Genomic DNA, 19,847 nt, shown 5'->3' with positions numbered 1-19,847 from the left:
GCATGGCTCAGTCAAGCCAAGGAACTTTTTATGCAATAAAAAAGTACGAAAGAAACATTTAAGTTGAATAATAGATTTATTACAAAATAATTACAAAATATATTTATTATTTAATACAAAAGAAATAAATTTACCACAAAGCTACAAATGGCATAAAAGTACATATTTGTGTTCCTTTTAGGAATCGAACATTTTAAGTCCAGTGCAGGATGGAACAAAGAAACCTCAGATTGACAGCAACAAAAGCAATAACTACCGGATTGTAAAGGAGGTCAGCAGATACAAAATATTCTTATATAGGTTTATATTTGCATGCCAAATAAGTTTTGCTTATATATTATACTTAATATTGTTATTTGTTATATTTGATGCTTTCCCTCTTCTTTTTAAAGATTTTGATCAGGCTAAGTAAACTCTGTGTACAGAATAAAAAGTGTCGGAATCAACATCAACGATTACTGAAAAATATGGGGGCGCATTCGGTGGTGTTGGATCTTCTGCAGATACCCTACGAAAAGGTTAGTCCTGGTTATTTTTTGTTCTTTAGCTTTTTATTTTGATACAATTTCAAATGTTTTGCAAAGTTCCAGGAAATTTTTTCTTTCTTAATTATTTTAGAATAAATCACCCACCAGGTGCCCCATCACCCCTGAGCCCTTTTGTGTATGTTTCCTACAAATGAGGGTACACTACCATGTCACCACACTAGAGCCTTCCACATCGGGAAAGAGCAAGGCACTTTACTGCCACCTAGTCCCTACACACTACTCAGATTTCTCCCATTGTCCCAATTGTTTTCGGCTTGAAAAAAAGATCCCCTTCAGAATCATGTGCTATTTGGTTGTCATGTTTATTTAAATCTCTTCATGCGGGAACTGCCATGACATTGACACTCTTGAAAATAGCCAGTTATTTTGAAGGATGTCTCTTAATGTGGATCATCTGATGCATCTTTGGCAGGAACATAACCGGAGTGATGCTGTGTTTATCTCATTGCTTCCTATTTGTTGGTGCAGGATTTTGATTTGTCCCATGACTGATGATGTTCACTTTGATCAATTGATTGAGGTTGTGTCTGCCAGGTTTCTCTGATTTTCCCTTTGTAATTCCCTTGTAATTAATAAGTATTTTGTGCAGCAGTTCTGTGAAACTAAGTAAATATCCCATTCTTCATCAAACTTTCAACTTATTCATTTATTGTGTTTATTTTTATCAGTATGGGTTTGTATATGTTCATTTTATTCAATAGGTTATAAAGAGTTCTATCATTATTTATTTTGATTTCCAGATTGTCTCAGATTTGACCAGTGGAGTTCCTTTGGGCTAGACTATCTGTCTTCTAACATCCCCCCCACCATTCTTTGATTACTTCCTTGCTTTCTGGCACAATAAAATGTTCCAGGCTCATCTTGTATTCTTCTTGCTTCAACTCTAGAATCAGCCATTTCTTCAAGAGGCTCCATTTCCATTTGGTGGGAAATGGTATTTAGGAGCAAAGTTCTGAGAACTGAGTATGCTTATTGCTTTGGGGTTTTGCCCCCATAGGCCCTCTAAATGGGCAAAGCTAGGGAATATGCATATGTGTGGGTGCATGTAGAAATTTATTTAATATTAATATAAAATACCACTGAAAACATGAGTCCATCTGAATTCCTAACAATGCCCACATGACAAATGGTACAATCAACTACACGGAGAAATTTTAGGTAGTTTCACTGATATTGTCACAAGACCACTTTTAAGAAGACAAATTTGCTTCTCTGTGAATTTTGAGACTTAAGTTTCTTGTTAAGATTCTTATAATCAAATGATAGTAGCTTAGTATAGGACTTTGGAAAATGGCAATAAATAAGGATATTCATTATTAAGAGTGTTACGAAAGAGGGGGACAAAAAGGAGGAGAAAATAGAAGAGAAAGCAAAGAGGAAAATAAAAAGAAATAGGTGGAGATAAGAGACAAGGTAAATAGCAAAAGGAAGGGATTTGAGAGAGGAAGAACTGAGATGAGTGAGTAATAAATATATATACAGAGAAGATTGATAGAGTGGAGGAAGAGAGGAAGTTTGAATGGAGAGGAAATGGAGTGAGAGCAGAGCAGGAGAAAAGGGGATGGGAGCAGAAGAAATAATAGATGGGACAAGAGGAGAAGACAGGAGATGGAATAGACGTGGGAGAAAGAGTAGGAAGGAAGATGTATGAGAAAGAGTGAAATAGAGTAGGGAAAGAGAGACAAAGAAGAATAGAAGCAGAATGATGGAGATATAGACATACTGCAAAATGAGACATTTAAAGGTAGGGAAGAATTATGGGGACTGGGGAGTACAGCAGAGAAGGGAGGAGAAACAGAGAAAGATAGGGACAGAGAGGAAAGGAGGACAGAGGAGGTGTGGGGATGAAGCAGAAGAGGAAAAGGTGGCTATGTACAGAGATGGGGAAACGTGGTGGACAATTAGAAAGATTGGGGAGAAAGAGAAGGGCTGTGAAATGAAGGGGGCATTGGAAGAATAGAGCAGAATAGGATTAGGAGAAATAACAAAGAAAAGGTGAGAAAGATCTAGAAAACAGAAGAGGGACAGGAGGGGAAACTGGGAGAGGTGTGAAACATAAAGGACACAGAGAAAGGAGAGCAAAGATGGGCAGAGAGAAATGGTATATGTGTGAAAGGAGAGATTTTTGCATAACATTTGCAGTCTCCTATGTTTGTTTCTATCATGTGCTATTCTTTAACTTACAGAATGATGAAAAGATGAATGAAGTAATGAATCTAGCCCATACATTTCTGCAGAATTTCTGTCGAGGAAATCCACAGAATCAAGTTCTTCTTCATAAACATCTGAATTTGTTTTTAACTCCAGGTGTAAGTATTTTAGTGGCTTCTAATATTTCTAGTAAAATGTGCATCAAATTTGTCTTAGTAACATTCATGAAGAGAATTTTGTTACACTTCCTTGCTTCATTTTTTTTTCCTTGTGGAAATTCTCTCTCCAAAAGTGAATATGTTTTTTTTTTTTTTCATTAAGGAAACTTTTAAAGAAACTTGAAAAATTGCACAAGTTTTACATGAAAATGAGAACGTCTTTTATATGCATATAGTTAAATGTCAGGGAAAAGATATGGTAGAACAAAGAACTAACTCACAATACCATGAGTAAGGTAAATATGGAAAACTCAGAGATGGAGTTTGCCCTTGTCTGTAAAATGTGTTTGAGCAGATTTTATGGACGACCTAATTTTGAATTCATAATTAATCTCAAGAATACTGTTGCCAATATGTTGCACTTTATGATAATAAGCTCCTTTCTCCAACTAAATTCCTCTGTGAGCTCAGTTTTCTTTTAATGGTTAATGATCTCATTGCATTTTTTGAAAGACATGCACAGAAAATTCACTGTGGCTTCGTGTAAAATATAAAACTGATCACAAGCAGGGCAATTAGTCTAAGTACTGTAGAATAGAAAATTGATCTTGTCAGAATTACAAGGGCACGTTCCTCTGTGTTTAGCTCCTTGAAGCAGAAACCATGAGGCACATCTTCATGAACAATTACCATCTGTGCAACGAAATTAGCGAGAGAGTTGTACAACACTTTGTGCACTGCATTGAGACACATGGCCGCCACGTGGAGTACCTGAGGTTTTTGCAAACAATTGTAAAAGCAGATGGTAAATATGTGAAGAAATGCCAGGATATGGTAATGACAGAGGTATGTTCTCAGTTTGCCTTTTATCAGCTTCATATAAACAGTATGTTCAAATATGTATTTTCTATTACAGTGAAAAAGCCCCCAACAACATAGGTTTGGAAAATTATTTAATTTAATCATGACTACTCAAGTGCAAATATATTTTGCTTTAATCTAGTGAAGTAACATATCTTAAGTTGGTTTTATGATTTTTCTAAGTTTATTTTTCTTTTTGACCTATAATGAATTTGTGTATTTTAAATAATGGGTAAAATCCTATGAAATGTTATCGATTGTTTGGAATGAAAGTGACAAAATTTATATTTTTAAGTTTCCAATGATATAAGAAAGACAGATTAAACTGTGCTTTTCCAGTGCCTTTATTGCTCTGTTTCTGAAATGTAAAATGGGTGTTCTCTGCTGCTATTTGCAGAAAGCTTTGAAGAGAATCAAACTAAGTAATACAAACTACCCAACAGTGATTTTTTTTACAACATGTGGAAACTTACTATTTAGAGTAAGTTATAAATTTCAGCAAATGAATTAGATGAAGGTACTTCATTTCTTTGTTTGCGTTTTTCACGTTTATGTTTGACATTGAGTGATATTTATGTGATGAGTAAGTTACTAGGAAGCAAGTATGATACATTGGAGAAGTAGCAGCTTAAAGAGCCCATTGATTAAATCACCGCTCTGTGACCAAATGGTTCTCTAGTGGCCCATATGGGTTAAGGGAGCTTCCATCCATGGCCACCAAACAGTTACATGGTAGATTTTTATTGGTTTCTGGGTATTTTCATTTTCATTATGATATACCTTAAATTTGGGAATGGAGGAGATTTCCATAATGATTCAAGGAGTCCCTCCTGCCACTTAGAAATCTTAAAATTAATTTAGCTTAAAGCCTTGAATTTTTAAATGTAAATTATTGTTATTAAACATTTTAAGGAACATTTTAAGCTTGTAAAATTCACCTTTTTCTTATCTGCATTTGCCTTCACATTAGCTCTTCATTGTCTGGAAATGTGAGAACTAAAGGATTTTGCGTTATGATCAGCAAAGAAAGAATTAGAATGGGGAAGCAGCAACAGTGAAACCATCCCTATGATACTGTTGGGTGAAGTGTTTCTGTGCACAAAGAAGTATTTGTAATATTATGTTAACATATAATACATATTTTTGATACACATACATTCTCTTTCAACAACACTTTCAAAGTAAGCCAACGAATCGGCTTATAGATTTAAATATGTTGTCACTTTAAATATAATACATAGAGAAAAAAATTGTATGTCCTTAGTTACCCACCAACGTATCTCACACTGGGGTTAGAAAACTGGTACTGATAATAGACAATAAGATATTATGGAGCTTGAGCAATAAAACTGCCACCTGATGGAATTTTGTACTAAAATTATATAAACAAAATGTGAAGGAAAATTTATGTCCTAAAAGCCCCTACTTATTCATATCTTTGTTTCTCTTGGTTTTTTGGTCTTAGTTTTCTACTTAGTTCTCTTATCTCTGCTTTTACCTTCATTCTCTGCTGATGCCTTCTTATGACACATGGAATTTTGTAGTCTTTTGTAGAGCTGTAATTAGCTCGATGTACTTGCTTACTTATGTAGTCACTATTGCAATGGATGAGGATATTTTACTCTGCTTTAGTAAAATTATGAGATTTCTTGTGCTTTGGCCATGGAGTCTCCCAAAAAAAGTAGATGAAAATAACTTTTTTTTTTTACAAGTTTAATTTCAGTGTGATGAACAATTTACTATCATCCATGTTGTTTCATTCTTGCCCCATCTGCTGCTTCCACGTTGCCCCAACTGGTTTTGATAGCGTTCATAGCTGGTTCCTTGGTATGGGACCATAATCTTGTCACCACCCTCCCCAGGCATAGCTCTGCCTTTTCCATATTATACATGTTTTTACAAAGAGATACACGTGTTTCTAGATATATCAAGCCTTTGGAAATAACTGCAAGGATGAATGTTTGGACTGCTACATAGACTCTCTTATTATCATTTCAGTTGATAAATGGGGGTGAAGACGTGCTGATATTTTACAATGATAGAGCATCATTTCCAATCCTTCTCCATATGATGTGTTCAGAGAGAGACCGAGGGGATGAGAGTGGCCCCTTAGCCTACCACATCACCCTGGTGGAATTGCTGGCAGCATGCACAGAGGGGAAAAATGTCTACACTGAAATCAAGTGTAATTCCCTTCTCCCACTGGACGACATAGTGAGGGTGGTGACCCATGACGACTGCATCCCTGAGGTAAGCCTGGCAAAAGCTTAGCAGCTCTAATAGAATCATTGTTAATTTTTAAAGTTTATCTAGGTGCCAGAAGTCCCCCATACTAATATTTATAATGAGATCATATATTTAGTCAGGGAATTGTATTTAACTATATAATTTGGAAAATGTAAAAGAGCATAGAAGGTCTACTTTTTAATAAGAAGTTCTATAAGAAGTTCTGCAAGATGATAAACTTTTTTTTCTTTTTTTTGAGACAGAGTTTTTCTCTGTTGCCCAGGCTGGAGTGCGATGACAAGATCTCGACTCACTGCAACCTCCACTTCTTGGGTTCAAGCGATTCTCCTGCCTCAGCCTCCCGAGTGGCTGGGATTACAGGCATGTGCCACCATGCTCAGCTAATTTTTGTATTTTTAGTAGAAATGGGGTTTCACCATGTTGGCCAGGCTGGTATTGAACTCCTGACCTCAGGTGATTCACCTGCCTCGACCTCCCAAAGTGTTGGATTTACAGGCGTGAGCCACCGCAGCCAGCCTATGAGAAACTTTTAAGAACTATAGCCACTGCTAGTTTAGTGGAAGCTACTAGACAGCTCTCTTAAATTCTAAACATGGCCATATGATCAAACTGAAAGGTTTACTTGAACCTTTAGTATGTACTTGAGCATAAAACAGGTGCTTCAAAAATGATTCATAACCATTGATCGGAGAGGCTAGGATAGTGCTGCAGGACCACATAAAAGACTCTTCAGGTTTACCTGGCTTTATGGAATAGATGCATTCTTGAAAATATGCGTGCACAGTTTGCTTCATTCCCACATCATTTACCCTCTGTCCTAGTTTGGCTCTGATGATAGAAAAAGTCTCAGTAGCAGCTGGTTGTCTGCCAATAGGTTTCTATTAATGAGGTGTCCAGGAATGTACATTGCAATAATATCTTTCTTTTCTACTGTTGGGAGGGGATTGGAAGGGAGGGAAGGAGAGGGGAAGAAGAAAGAAAGGGAAAGGGGGAGGAAGGAGAGGTTGCTTTTGACTCCTTGTATCTCAAATATGATAGGCTTGTTTTGCATAAAGTTCTTTCTCACAGCAATGGTTGGGCCCAGGGGGATGGAGTACTAGGCCCCATGTTTTCACCCCTAGGTCAGTGGACTCTTAGCAGAAGAAGAGAAATGGGAATACTTTCTGGATAGACAAAACTATGCTATGATCTACCGTAAACACTAATAGATTTTATGTTAACCTTTCATAATTGATATTTGAAAGTCATCAATAAAGAAAACTAACTTTCTTTGTATTTGAAACTTGCACAGGTTAAAATTGCTTATGTGAACTTTGTTAATCACTGTTATGTTGACACTGAAGTGGAAATGAAAGAAATCTATACAAGTAACCACATTTGGAAATTATTTGAGAACTTCTTGGTGGATATGGCAAGGGTAAGTTAGATTTTGACTCCTGAAGGGTGTCAATAGATATTTTGACTAAATAGTATTAAGCATCTGGATGAAAACTTGCAGTTAAATTCACTGCCTTTTGATTTGATACATTCATTCATAAAGTTGTGAATAAATTTCAGAAGATTGTGAATGAAATTTAATGAGTTAATATATACACAAAATACTTAGTACATTGTAGATAACAATAGGTAAAGTGTTCATTTTTACCTTTATGAGTGACTGTATTTGTCTGTTATTAAATGGAATCTTAGTGGCCTTCTTATATTGGATAGAGAAGATATTTGGCAGAGGTCGATTTGCATTTAATCTCTTATTCTAAGTGCAATTACAAAGCACAGATCAAGAGACCTAAAGAGGTCTTGACTACTGCTTTCAGGCAGATAGGTACTTGACCAGCCGACTGAGGACTTAGCCTTGCTCACTGTTGCCTACTCAAAATCTTCTTTGGAAGTGTAGTCCAGTAATTTATTCATCTGGCATTTTCACTCATGTCCACCAAATTATATTCTGTTCATTACTGTTTGTTTTGTTGGGGGCTGTTGGGGAGGACATGTGGAGCTGGCTGGCATTTTCTAGATACTGCCTGGCATATGTTTTTGCTCTGTTGATATTGAGTAAATGAATGAATGAAGAAATATAAGAAAGAAGGAATCTCTTTGATGGACAACACAATTTTCTTTAGCACATCTTAGCCTTTTTTTTTTTTTTTTTTTTTTTTGCATATTGAATTATCATAACAGCCAGGGTCTAAAAAAAAAAAAATCTAATTTTCCCTTTAAAGTTATGGGACTTGATGTTCAAATAAGGTTTCACTAAAGAAGACAGTATATAGATAACTCCTTAGACCTATTATGAATGATGGTGGCCGGACTCAGCCCCTTTGGCCTTCCAACATTCCTGAGCACTGGTAGCTTTGTATAGGCCTTATATAGATGTATTTGGAGGAGAAAGATTAGTGAAGTCCATATTTTCATTATCTCAATTACAAGAACAGATGCTGTTATCTGTTAGTGCACTGCCTCTCTATACCTTTTTCTGAAAGGAGGGATGACAAGGTACATCCTTGTCATCCCTCCTTTCACTGCCTCTAGACTCAGACATGTAAGAGCACCCTTGGATAATAAAATGAATCGTGTTATTCCAGACCATGGACTCTTTTTATTTAGCCAGGGTTTCCAAGTGAAATGTGCTTAGTTTACCTTTGGTGTGGTGTAGTGTGGTGAGTGTGGTAGTTCTTGTTTTACTTCATTTCCATACAGCTAAAAGCCACTTATTGCCTATCTCAGGTAAATATGCACCTGTAGAGAAATCGTCCTGTTTTATGCAGCATTTAACATAGTACTCATATGTGTCCCCATTGACCTTGTGAAAACCTTGATTCTGACCAGCTGTAGTATCTCCAGAGACCTTGAAGTAAGGAGTGGCTTCCATGACAATGACTAAGCTTTAAAACTGCACGTGCGGGAGGATATTAAAGAGATTATAGACTGATTTGCGGAGTTGCACAGTGCTACTGACTAAAGATAAGCTTGAAACAGACCAAGGTCACATTGTAGGCAGCATGAGCTGTAAAGCTGAAAGGATTTTAATTTTTAAACCAAAGAAAGCCAATGATAACTTCCATTGATTATGCCACCTGGGAAGTACTGTTTTCACTGATGTATGTGCCAGGCAAAGGTGTACAGATTTACATTCTTTTTTTGAAAAAAAACAAAAAAACAAAAAACAAAACACATATTAGCAATGATTTTAACTATTGCTTAATTGGATAATTAATGTTATTTATTATATTAAAGCTCTAGGGAAATTTCAGTATCTTCTTGATCTATTTATTCTTTATGTCTAACCACAATAACTTAGCTATACTGCAAAAGGGTTTTTAAAAATATTTCCCTCTTTTTTATATTTTAAGACAGTGGCTCTCTAATCCCTTCACCAGGGTTGACAGGAATCACCTTTCCTTTTTCAGGGAAGGAAATAGAAACCTGACTTTTTCATATCTGGGATTTCTCTTTCTCCCCATGAAGAAAGATCAGCGTCACCACAAACTTTCAAATTCAAGTTACAAAACTAAGTGTGGTTAAATGAGTAGAATGTGGCCTTCTAGGTAAATTTTCAGTTCAGTTGAGCAGTTTTTAAGCTTTAGTGAGCATCAGGCTTAGCTGGAGGGCTTGGTAAAATACGGATTGCTGGGCCTTGTCCCCAGAATTTCTGATTTCCATATATGAGAGACTTTGCATTTTTAACAGATTCCTAGGTAATGCTGCAGATGCTGGTCCAGGGACCACACTTTGAGAATCACTGTAGTAGATAGAGCACGGTAGCTAAGAGTAGGGATTTCAAAAGATTTAGCCAGACCAGAGTTCAAGTCTAGATTGTGCCTCTCAGTAGCTCAGTTTATCTTGGGCAAAGTACTTAACCCCTCTGGGCCCTGAGTTTCCTGATTTGTAAAATGAATACAATAAATTCACATTCTCCATAGGGTTAGTGGGAGAATCCAGTGAGATAATGTGTATAAAATTCTTAGCACGTATTAGCATCAGTAAGAGAGTTGGTAACATCATCCATATCATTGTATCCAGAGGACCATTCAGCATAGGCAGACACTAGAAATTATGTCCATAAAGCTGGACATCCACAACAGTAGTTGACATGAATAGCCACGTATAAGATAAACCAAATCCAGATGTTCCAACAAAGTTATGAAATCCTGGAAAAACTGATTTATATCCATGAGAAATTATGAAGGTAGTCTGGAGGAAAGGAATTTGGTAAGTTGAACCTAAAGAATCATAGCATCTTAGGGTTGGAAGAGACTAGTAGTCAAATTTATATCCAGTTGATAGTCTTCAGCACTTACTCAAATATCTGATTAACAATGATCTTACTACTTTTTTCTTTTTCTTTTTAATTTTTGTGGATAAATAGTAGCTGTATATATTTATGAGGTACAGGAGATATTTTGATACAGCCATATAATGTGTAATGAACACATCAAGGTAAACGGGATATCCATCACCTGAAGCATGTATCCTTTCTTTCTGTTACAAACAATCCAATTATATTTCTTTAGTTATTTTAAAATGTACAAGAAATTATTGTTGACTGTAGTCACTCTGTTGTGCTATCAAATATTAGATTTTATTCATTGTTTTGAACTGTATATTTGTACCCATTAACCATCCCCACTTCCCCTCTGCCCCACTACCCTTCCTAGCCTCTAGTAAGCATCATCTTATTCTCTATCTCCATGAATTTAGTTGTTGCAATTTTTTTAGTGCCCACAAATAAGTGAGAACATGTAAAATTTGTCTTCGTGTACCTGGCTTATTTCACTTAATGACCTCCAGTTCCATCTATGTTGTTGCAGATGACTGGATCTCCTTCTTTTTTACTGGCTGAATAGTACTCTGTTGTGTATATGTACCACATTTTCTTTATCCATTCATCTGTTGATGGGCATTTAGGTTGCTTCCAAATTTTGGCTATTGTGAACTGTGCTGCAGCAAACACGGGAGTGCAGATATCTCTTCAATGTACCATTTCCTTTCTTGTGGGAATATATACAGAAGTGAGATTGTTGGATCATGTGGTAGCTCTATTTTTAGTTGTTGCTTTTTTTTCTTTTGAGATAGAGTCTGGTTCTGTCACCCAGGCTGGAGTACAGTGGTGTGATCTCAGTTCACTGCAACCTCTGCCTCCAGGGTTCAACCATCTCCTGCTTCAGCCTCTTGAGTAGCTGGGACTACAGGCATGCACCACCATGCCTGGTTAATTTTCGTATTTTTTTTTTTGTAGAGATGGGGTTTCACCATGTTGGCCAGGCTGGTCTTGAACTCCTGACCTCAAGTGATCTGCCCATCTCTGCCTCCCAAAGTACTGGGATTACAGGCGTGAGCCTCTGTGCCTGGCTATTTTTAGTTTTTTGAGGAACCTCCAAAATGTTCTCCCTAGTGATTGTAAAATTTACATTCCCACTAATGTGTACGAGGGTTTCCATTTCTCCACATGCTCTCCAAGCATTTGTTATTGCCTGTCTTTTGGATAAAAGCCACTTTAATTGGGGTGAGATGATATCTCATTGTAATTTCGATTTGCATTTCTCTTGTGATCAATGACGTTGAGCACCTTTTCATATACCTGTTTGCCATTTGTGTGTCTTCCTAAATGTCTATTCAGATCTTTTGCCCATTTTTAAATCGGATTATTCTATTTTTTCCTATAGAGTTGTTTGAGGTCCTTATAGAGTCTGGTTATTAATCCCTTGTCAGATGGACAGTTTGCAAACATTTTCTCCCATTCTGTGGATTATCTCTTCACTTTTTTGATTGTTTCCTTTGCTGCACAAAAGGTTTTTTCTTTTCTTTTTTTTTTTTTTTTTGAGATGGAGTCTCACTCTGTCACCCAGGCTGGAGTGCAGTGGTGCTATCTCAGGTCACTGCAACACCTGCCTCCTGGGTTCCAGTGATTCTCCTGCCTCAGCCTCCTGAGTAGCTGGGACTATAGGCACCTGCCACCACTCCCAGCTAATTTTTGTATTTTTAGTAGAGATGGGGTTTCACCATGTTGGCCAGGCTGGTCTTGAACTCCTGATGATCACTTGAGAGTGATCTGCCCACTTCAGCCTCACAAAGTTCTGGGATTACAGGCATGAGCCACTGTGCCCAACCTGAAGCCTTTTAACTTAATGTCATCCCATTTGTCTGTTTTTGCTTTGATTGCCTGTGCTTGTTGGGTGTTATTCTAGAAATTTTTGCCCAGACCACTGTCCTGGACAGTTTCCCTGATGTTTTCTTGTAGTAGTTTCAAGGTTTGAGATCTTAGATTTAAGTCTTTAATCCATTTTGATTTGATTTTTGTATATCATGAGAAATAGAGATGTAGTTTCATTTCTTCTGCTTATGGATATTCAGTTTTGCTAGCACTATTTATTGAAGAGACTGTCTTTTCCCCAGTGTATGTTTTTGGCGCCTTTGTGGAAAATGAGTTCATTGTAGGTGTGTGGATTTGTTTCTGAGTCCTCTTTTCTATTCCGTTGGTCCATGTGTCTTTTTATGCCAGAATCTTGCTGTCAGATTTTTCCTTATTACATTTTTTGCCTAGTTATTTTTTCTCCAGCAACACAAAATAATTCAGTTAAAGATGTGTTTACTATAAACACCTCCTCACTATTCTTGCTAGTGACCTATTTTGAAACGACAAAATTATATAACTTGAAGAAAATGAAGATCATTTTAGTTGGTCTCATAATTTTGCTTGTGGCTTCTACAGAAAGAATTTTCTGGGTGACTCTCCTAGCTAGATGTAGAGTGGGAGGGCTGCTGTAGCATCATTCAGTGCTTTTCCCCAACAGCTGGTCAGATATTTTACGATAGCCTTCATGTCTCCCATCATTTTCTCCATGTCTTTCAGTTATTCCTCTTCTGATATAGTTTCTGGGATTCTAGTTTCAACATACTTTTGAGATCCCTCTAGTTTCTGTGTTTTGTTGAAAGGTATGACATTCAGGATGGAACCCAGTACTTCAGGCAGCAGATGACCCAGCACAGTTTATTTTAGTAGATATTTGGAGAAATGTATATGTGTGTGTGTGTGTGTGTGTGTGTGTATATATATATATATATTTTTTTTTTGAAACAGAGTTTCACTCTTTCACCCAGGCTGGAGTGCAGTGGGGTGATCTTGGCTTACTGCAACCTCTGTCTTCTAGTTTCAAGTGATTCTCCTGCCTCAGCCTCCCAAGTAGATGGGATTATAGGCGCCCACCACCACGCCCGACTAATTTTTCTATTTTTAGTAGAGACAGGGTTTCACCATGTTGGCCACCCTGGTCTCGAACCCCTGACCTCGTGATCTGCCCGCCTCGGCCTCCCAAAGTGCTGGGATTCCAGGTGTGAGCCACTGTGCCTGACCTGACAACAATATTTTTTAAAATGCAAATGAAATTACTAATGGTAATGAAATTGGCACTCATACCACCTTCCATCATTCTTCTCTTGTTTTTCTGGAGTCAGCACTACCAGGGTCTTTTTGTCTGTCCTTGAGTAAAGCTGTCTAAAGTCACCTTTTTTAGTATTTTTCATTTTCCTATTGGCATTTCCTTGTCTGTTATCTTGTTAAGACCCATACAAGAAAATCTTTCCCAAAAGATTATTTTTAATAAACTGGTGCTAGATTGTTTCACATTCTTATTCCATTCTAATATCCTGACAGAGACAGTATCCATGTCCTGTAAGCACACCAGATCTAGGCAGGCAGCAATGCTATTAGACCCATGGAAAGTTGTTACACTGTCTTTTCAGAGCATTTAATGACAGCCCACTTTGATCTATGTTCCAGTGCAGCTAAAACTGGTGTTTGTAGGGCAGAAAAGCTTTTCTTTGGCTTTATAACTGATTGTTGTTGATAGTCAGGGGATTTGAGTCATTATTAGAAGGCACATAAAGAGGGTAGACTATGATCAATGTTAGCCTCAGACTATATTTTTTCTTTGAAGATGTTTCCAATTTTGCTATCAATGTCAGGATCCTATAAGGACCAATAGTACTCTAAGTGATGTACTGGCGGAATGAAATTAGACCAAGAAATAATTTAGAAGGCTCACCTAACTCTCTGTCATGTCAGTATCCCATCAGTCACTGGTTAACAAGACAAACTTGTGTATTTCACTTTCAGGTAGATAACTTGAGCCATTTTTTTGGTATAATTGGTTTTATTATTCTACAACTTTGTTAACAACTCTTATATTGAGTCAAGTTTTTACTTAAAATTTTTGCTCCCTTAACTTACCAAATAAATATATAAGAGGTTGGAGTAAAGATATAATTTATATGCACATTGAAACACACTTTCCTAGTTCTTTAATTTGGTGACATTAAGTCAATTTAAAAAAATAATTTTCTTGAATTTCTTAAGTTGAATGAGCTATTAAAAAATCTCATTTGAAAGGGCTCATTTTATATGGTCTTTTAACTAACATTTCAGGGAAGTGAAGAAGTATAAAGTATTCTATAACTTACACAAGGCTTATACAAGGCTTCTTCCCTTGGACCCCAGGATGTCAGTTCCACTCTATTTGCCACCCACCACACTGTCCACTCCTCAGTCTCTTGTCTGTTTTCTCTGCATCTTCCCAACTTCTAAATATTGGAGTGTGCCAGGCTCAGACTTTGGAATGGATCCCTTCTCTGTCTATAGTTACTGTTTGCTAATCTCATTTACTCTCATAACCTTCTATGCTTCTGCTGATGTCTAGTTTCACATATTCAACTGTCTGCATGACACCTCCACTTGGCTGTCTAACCTCGAACTCTATTCATTCCCATGCCTCACTCTAAAATAACCCCTTTTCAAGACTGTGGCATCTCTATAAATGGCAATTCTATTACTCACTCTAGGCATTCAGGCAAACCATTTTGGTGCCATCTGTAAATCTTATTTTCTTCTACTCAAAATCCAGTCCTTCCACAAATTCTGCAAGTTCTAACCATAAAATATTCCAAATTTGACTACTCCTGAACACTCCCATCACAACTACCCTACCCCAAGGTACCATTCTCTCTCATTTGGATGATTGCAGTAGCTTCATAACCTGTTTCCAAGCTTCTGCTCTTGTCCCTCTCTCCATCTGTTGTTTATCTAGCAGCCATCATGATTGAAGGAGGAGGAAGAGGAGGTGGAAGAGGTGGAGGAGAAGGGGGTGAAGGGGAAAGAGAGGGAGAAGAAGAAGGAGAAGATGATCGTCACTCCTCTGCTCAGATTCCTCCAGTGACTTCCTGTCTTGCTCAGAGTAAAACCCCTGTGTGACTTAGCCTCCGCCCTATGACCGCCCTTCTTCCCCTTGTCCTCTTATTCTCCCCCTAGCTAGCTCCCTGTTCCATCCCGTGGCCTCCTTGCTGCTCCTCGGGTATGCCACATGCATTCCTATCTCAGCAACTGTACATTTTCCAGGGATGCTGGACTCCCCTGTATCTGCATAACTTCTTCCTTTTCCTTTAGGTTCTTCCTTCAAAGTCACTCCTTCAGAGAGGGCTTTGCCAACCACCCTATATAAAATAACAGCCTCTTTTCTTTATCCTTATTATGCTTGCTTCATTTTTCTCCGTAGAATTTATTACCGCCTGACATTTACATATATATATATATATTTGTATTTCAGTAGGAACAAATGAAAGACAGGAATTTTATCTCTGTTCACTGCTGCATACCTGACCTAGAACAATGTCTCACACATAATAGATACTCAGTAAATATTTGTGAAATAAATAAATAAATGTCATATGAAGCTAAAAATATTTAAAAAGTGGATTTGAAAACAAAGAAAATGTGGTCTGAGCATAGAATTAAGTAGGCAAATCAATGGAATGAAATGAATAGCCAGAAATAGACTTTTGCATATATATTAATATATAATAAAGAAATTATCACCTATTAGTGGAAAGGGATTGGATATTTCCAGGGATTGGTGAACTTTTTCTGTAAACAGCAAAATAGTAAATATTTCAACTTTGTAGACTCCTGTTGCCACTATTATGACAATTACTGTAGAGAAAGGCGTCCTAGGCAATACAAACATGAATGGATCTGGCTAGATTTGATGCATGTGCTGTACTTTGCCCACGCTTGGATTATTAGTAATAGAAACTCCATTAGAATAGTGGTTTTTATATATTTTGTTTACTCATGGATCTCAAGTATGTAGAATATTCTTGGCATGGAATAGACACTCAATAAAAATTGTTGATTTGAAGTAAAAATGACCGTTGATGACACTGGCTATTTAGGGTGAAATGAACTCACATAATAGCAATAATTGAAATGGATTTCATAGCTAAATAGAAAAAAACCTGAACCAGTAAAAATGGATGGAAATGTAGATAATATTTATCTGTCTTTAGATGAAAGCAATAGATGAAATTAGCTAAGGAAAATCATAGCCATTTCATTGTTTGAAAATTTAATACTTAAGTACATAAAAACATCATAAATAAAAATGAAAAATATCCTCACACTTGTAAACCCAGTGTTTTGGGAGGCCCAGTTCAGGGACTGCTTAAGGCCAGAAGCTCGAGACCCAGCCTGGGCAACATAGAGGGAGCCTGTCTCTACAAAAAAATAAGCTAGGCATGGTGGTATATGCCTGTAGTCCCAGCTACTAGGGACGCTGAGGGAGGAGGATCCCCTAAGCTCAGGAGTTTGAGGCTATAGTGAGCCGAGATCATGCCCCTGCACTCCAGCCTGGGCAACAGAGCAAGACCTGTCTCTGAAAATGAACGAATAAATAAAATAAAACACATCAAAATGTAAATAGCTATGATACAGTTTTAAAAAGGGTAATAACCATCACATGAAGAACTTATATATTATAAGAAAAACTCTTAACAACTTAATAAGAAAATGGGAAAAACCAAGCATTCATGATTTATAGAACAGGAAATACAAGTAGTTAATAAACCTCTGAAAAATGTTCAAATATCAATAATTTTAAAAATAACACAAGAAAGAAATAAGATCCGATTTTCAACCATCTAAGTTGCAAGCTTGGAAAGATAATGTTAAATGTTGGTGATGGTTCAGGGTATGTATTTGCATATCCTGCTGATGAGAGTATGATTTCATGCAGCCTTTGTAAAAAGTGTTTAGAAAAACCCTTCATACTTTTCTAACGTGTCAAGTGATTTACCCTCCAAAAATCTGTCCTTTGGAAATAATTAGAAATGCTATAAAGGGTCGGGTGCAGTGGCTCAGACCTGTAATCCCAGTACTTTGGGAGGCTGAGGCAGCTGGATTGCTTGAGCCCAGGAGTTCGAGACCAGCCTGGGAAACATGGCGAAACCCTGTCTCTACAAAAAATACAAAAATTAGCCAGGTGTTGTGGCGTGCGCCTGTAGTCCCTGCTACTTGGGAGGCTGAGGTAGGAGGATCCCTTAAACCTGGGAGGCGGAGGTTGCAATGAGCTGATTGCACCACTGCACTCCAACCTGGGTGACAGAGCGAGACTCCATCTCAAAAAAACAAAACAAAACAAAACAGAAACAAATGCTATAAAGGATTTATGGTCAAAGAACGTCAACCTACTTTTATGATAATATGATAATGTATAGTAGGAAATAGCTTAAATATTTAATATTTGAGAAATGGTTAAATAAATTATGATATATCTATATGATGGGTGTTAGAGTCACCGAGATTATTTTTTGAGAATTTTTAATAATGTGAAATGCTTAAGCATGAAGTATAAAAGGGAAGATGTGAAACACATAATCTAGAATATTTTCAATTATGTAAAATATATATGGCAGAACAAAAAGATTAGAAGAAAAAATTCCAACATGTTAATCATAGTCTTATCTGAATTGTAGAATTATAGATAATTTTCATTTTTCCATTTTATATTTTCTGTATTTTTCAGAGTTCTTACAATTAATATGTATTGCTATTATGAAAATGTTGTCTGTTTAAAAAAAGAATTTAGAATTCTAAGAAAGCCAGTTGAGTGTATGAGCTGATGATTCACATAAAAAGGAGATACAGAAAGCAAATGCTTGGAAAAGTTTTGGCCTCACAAGTAACGGAATGCAAATTAAAATAAATATGAGCTATCACCTCAGATATTTAGAGGAACATTTTTACTGTTTCTGTAAAATACTAAAGTGATCTTAGGATTTGTATTCCTTATGATCAAAAGTATGTGACTGGCTCTAGAGCTGCCCTGCCCTGCAGGGTAGCCACTTGCCAACTGTGGCTATTTAAATGTAAATTTTAATTCAGATAAATTTAAAAAAAAAGTAGAAATTCAGTTCGTCAGTTGCATTAGCCACATTTCAAATGTTCAGTATGCACCTGTGTCTAATGGCTACCATATTGGGCATCACAGATATAGACGATTTCCGTCATTATAGGAAGTTCTGTAGGACAGTGCTGCTCAACATATGGTAACTTATTTACCATAGACGATCATCCTTGGAAGGGTAGCAGTCACTTTTAGAGCAGAAGAGAGGAAGGACATCATATATGCAAGGGGAGAAATTCAGACACAATTGTATCTAGAAATTTCACTTAATATCTGCTTATTCAACAAATAATTTTAGAATATCCGTTACGTGCTGAGGTGCTGCATGTCCAGTGGTGAGCAAGACAGACTTGTTCCTGGTGTCCAGGAGCATATATCCTAATGGCAGAGACAACATTTTACTTGCTCTTCCCACAGAAATGTTGATGGCTGTTTCCAACTTCAGTTCTTTGTGAAAAGTTGCCTTATACAGAGATACCACCAAGCTGTTTAAATAAACAGGAATCCTTGTCCATCCCCACCCTGACTGCTGCATTCCCTGTACCACTTGCCCTGCTTTATTTTTCTCTAGTCTGTTATTTTCTTTATTTTTACCACTTAGCATGTTATATATTTATTAATTTGTCAATTGTGTGTCTCTCTTGATTGGGAGAAAGGGTCTAATAGAATAGGGACGTTGTTTTGTTTGGTTCATTGTTCTAACTTCTAGTCCAATATGTAGCTTCAATTTAATAATTTGTGTCCTTATGTGATAGGCCATTAAATCTGACAAATATATAGTAAAATTCATCTGGAAGTAGAAGAAGACAAATATTTCAAAAGATGGATTGTTTTTTTTCTTGGAAAAGACAATGATGGTCGACTTGGTTGTTTCAAGTTGTGAAACATATTACAGATTGGGAATCATTTCATTCTGTGGAGTTAGGTTAAAATATTTTTTAAAAAATCCATGGAGTATATTAGAGATTTGGGAAGAGATTTAGGTAGTCAGTAGTGACATGCTATAAGACAAACCTCAGGTAACCTAGGAATGAAGCAGGAATTAATATTTAATAAATGTTTTGAGGACAATTGAATATCCATATGGAGAAAAATTAATCAGAATTCATAAATTAGGTCACCTTCAGCAACAAATTGCAGATATTTTAAAGAGTTAAAAACTAGCATAAAAATGTATAGACTATTCTTTTTAAGAGGGAGTTTTTTTCTTCTTTATATTAAATATTAATAAATAGTAATGATCAAAATAAATAACAGTGACTGAATGTTGAAAAGCAGGTTACACAATGAAATATAATGAAATATTCTAAATAGAATGCAAAAATACATATGAAATGACAATTGAAAAGAGCTCATAAAAATATGTTAAACTCATACTAAATGTGCAGTCATTAGGTTTTTGGAAAATGGTTTACAGGGCTTGAATTGTTTGTGTATGACAGAAGACAGAAATGAAATGATTCCGCAAGATCGCCGAATAGGAACAGCTCTGGTCTACAGCTCCCAGCGTGAGCAGAAGACGGGTGATTTCTGCATTTCCATCTGAGGTACCGGCTTCATCTCACTAGGGAGTGCCAGACAGTGAGTGCAGGACAGTGGGTGCGGCGCACCGTGCGTGAGCTGAAGCAGGGCGAGGCATTGCCTCACCGGGA

General features: G+C 36.8%; 1 protein-coding gene across 5 annotated transcripts in view; it reads left to right on the top strand.

Moving 5' to 3' along the window:
* Positions 1 to 19,847, top strand: part of ITPR2 (inositol 1,4,5-trisphosphate receptor type 2) — a 519,932-nt gene that overhangs the window by 244,180 nt on the left and 255,905 nt on the right. For all 5 annotated transcript variants that reach the window (XM_024256738.3, XM_054527007.2, XM_054527008.2 and 2 more), the window contains 6 exons: positions 182 to 271; positions 393 to 518; positions 2,735 to 2,857; positions 3,503 to 3,703; positions 5,717 to 5,968; positions 7,257 to 7,382. In XM_024256738.3, coding sequence (XP_024112506.2) covers positions 182 to 271; positions 393 to 518; positions 2,735 to 2,857; positions 3,503 to 3,703; positions 5,717 to 5,968; positions 7,257 to 7,382 — 918 coding nt within the window. The remainder of the gene's footprint in view (positions 1 to 181; positions 272 to 392; positions 519 to 2,734; positions 2,858 to 3,502; positions 3,704 to 5,716; positions 5,969 to 7,256; positions 7,383 to 19,847) is intronic.

The sequence above is a fragment of the Pongo abelii genome, chromosome 10 (assembly GCF_028885655.2).
Source record: "Pongo abelii isolate AG06213 chromosome 10, NHGRI_mPonAbe1-v2.0_pri, whole genome shotgun sequence".
In the NCBI taxonomy this organism is placed as follows: Eukaryota; Metazoa; Chordata; class Mammalia; order Primates; family Hominidae; genus Pongo; species Pongo abelii.
The sequence above is the reverse complement of the archived record's forward strand: the minus strand, read 5'-3'. Positions and strand labels throughout refer to the sequence as shown.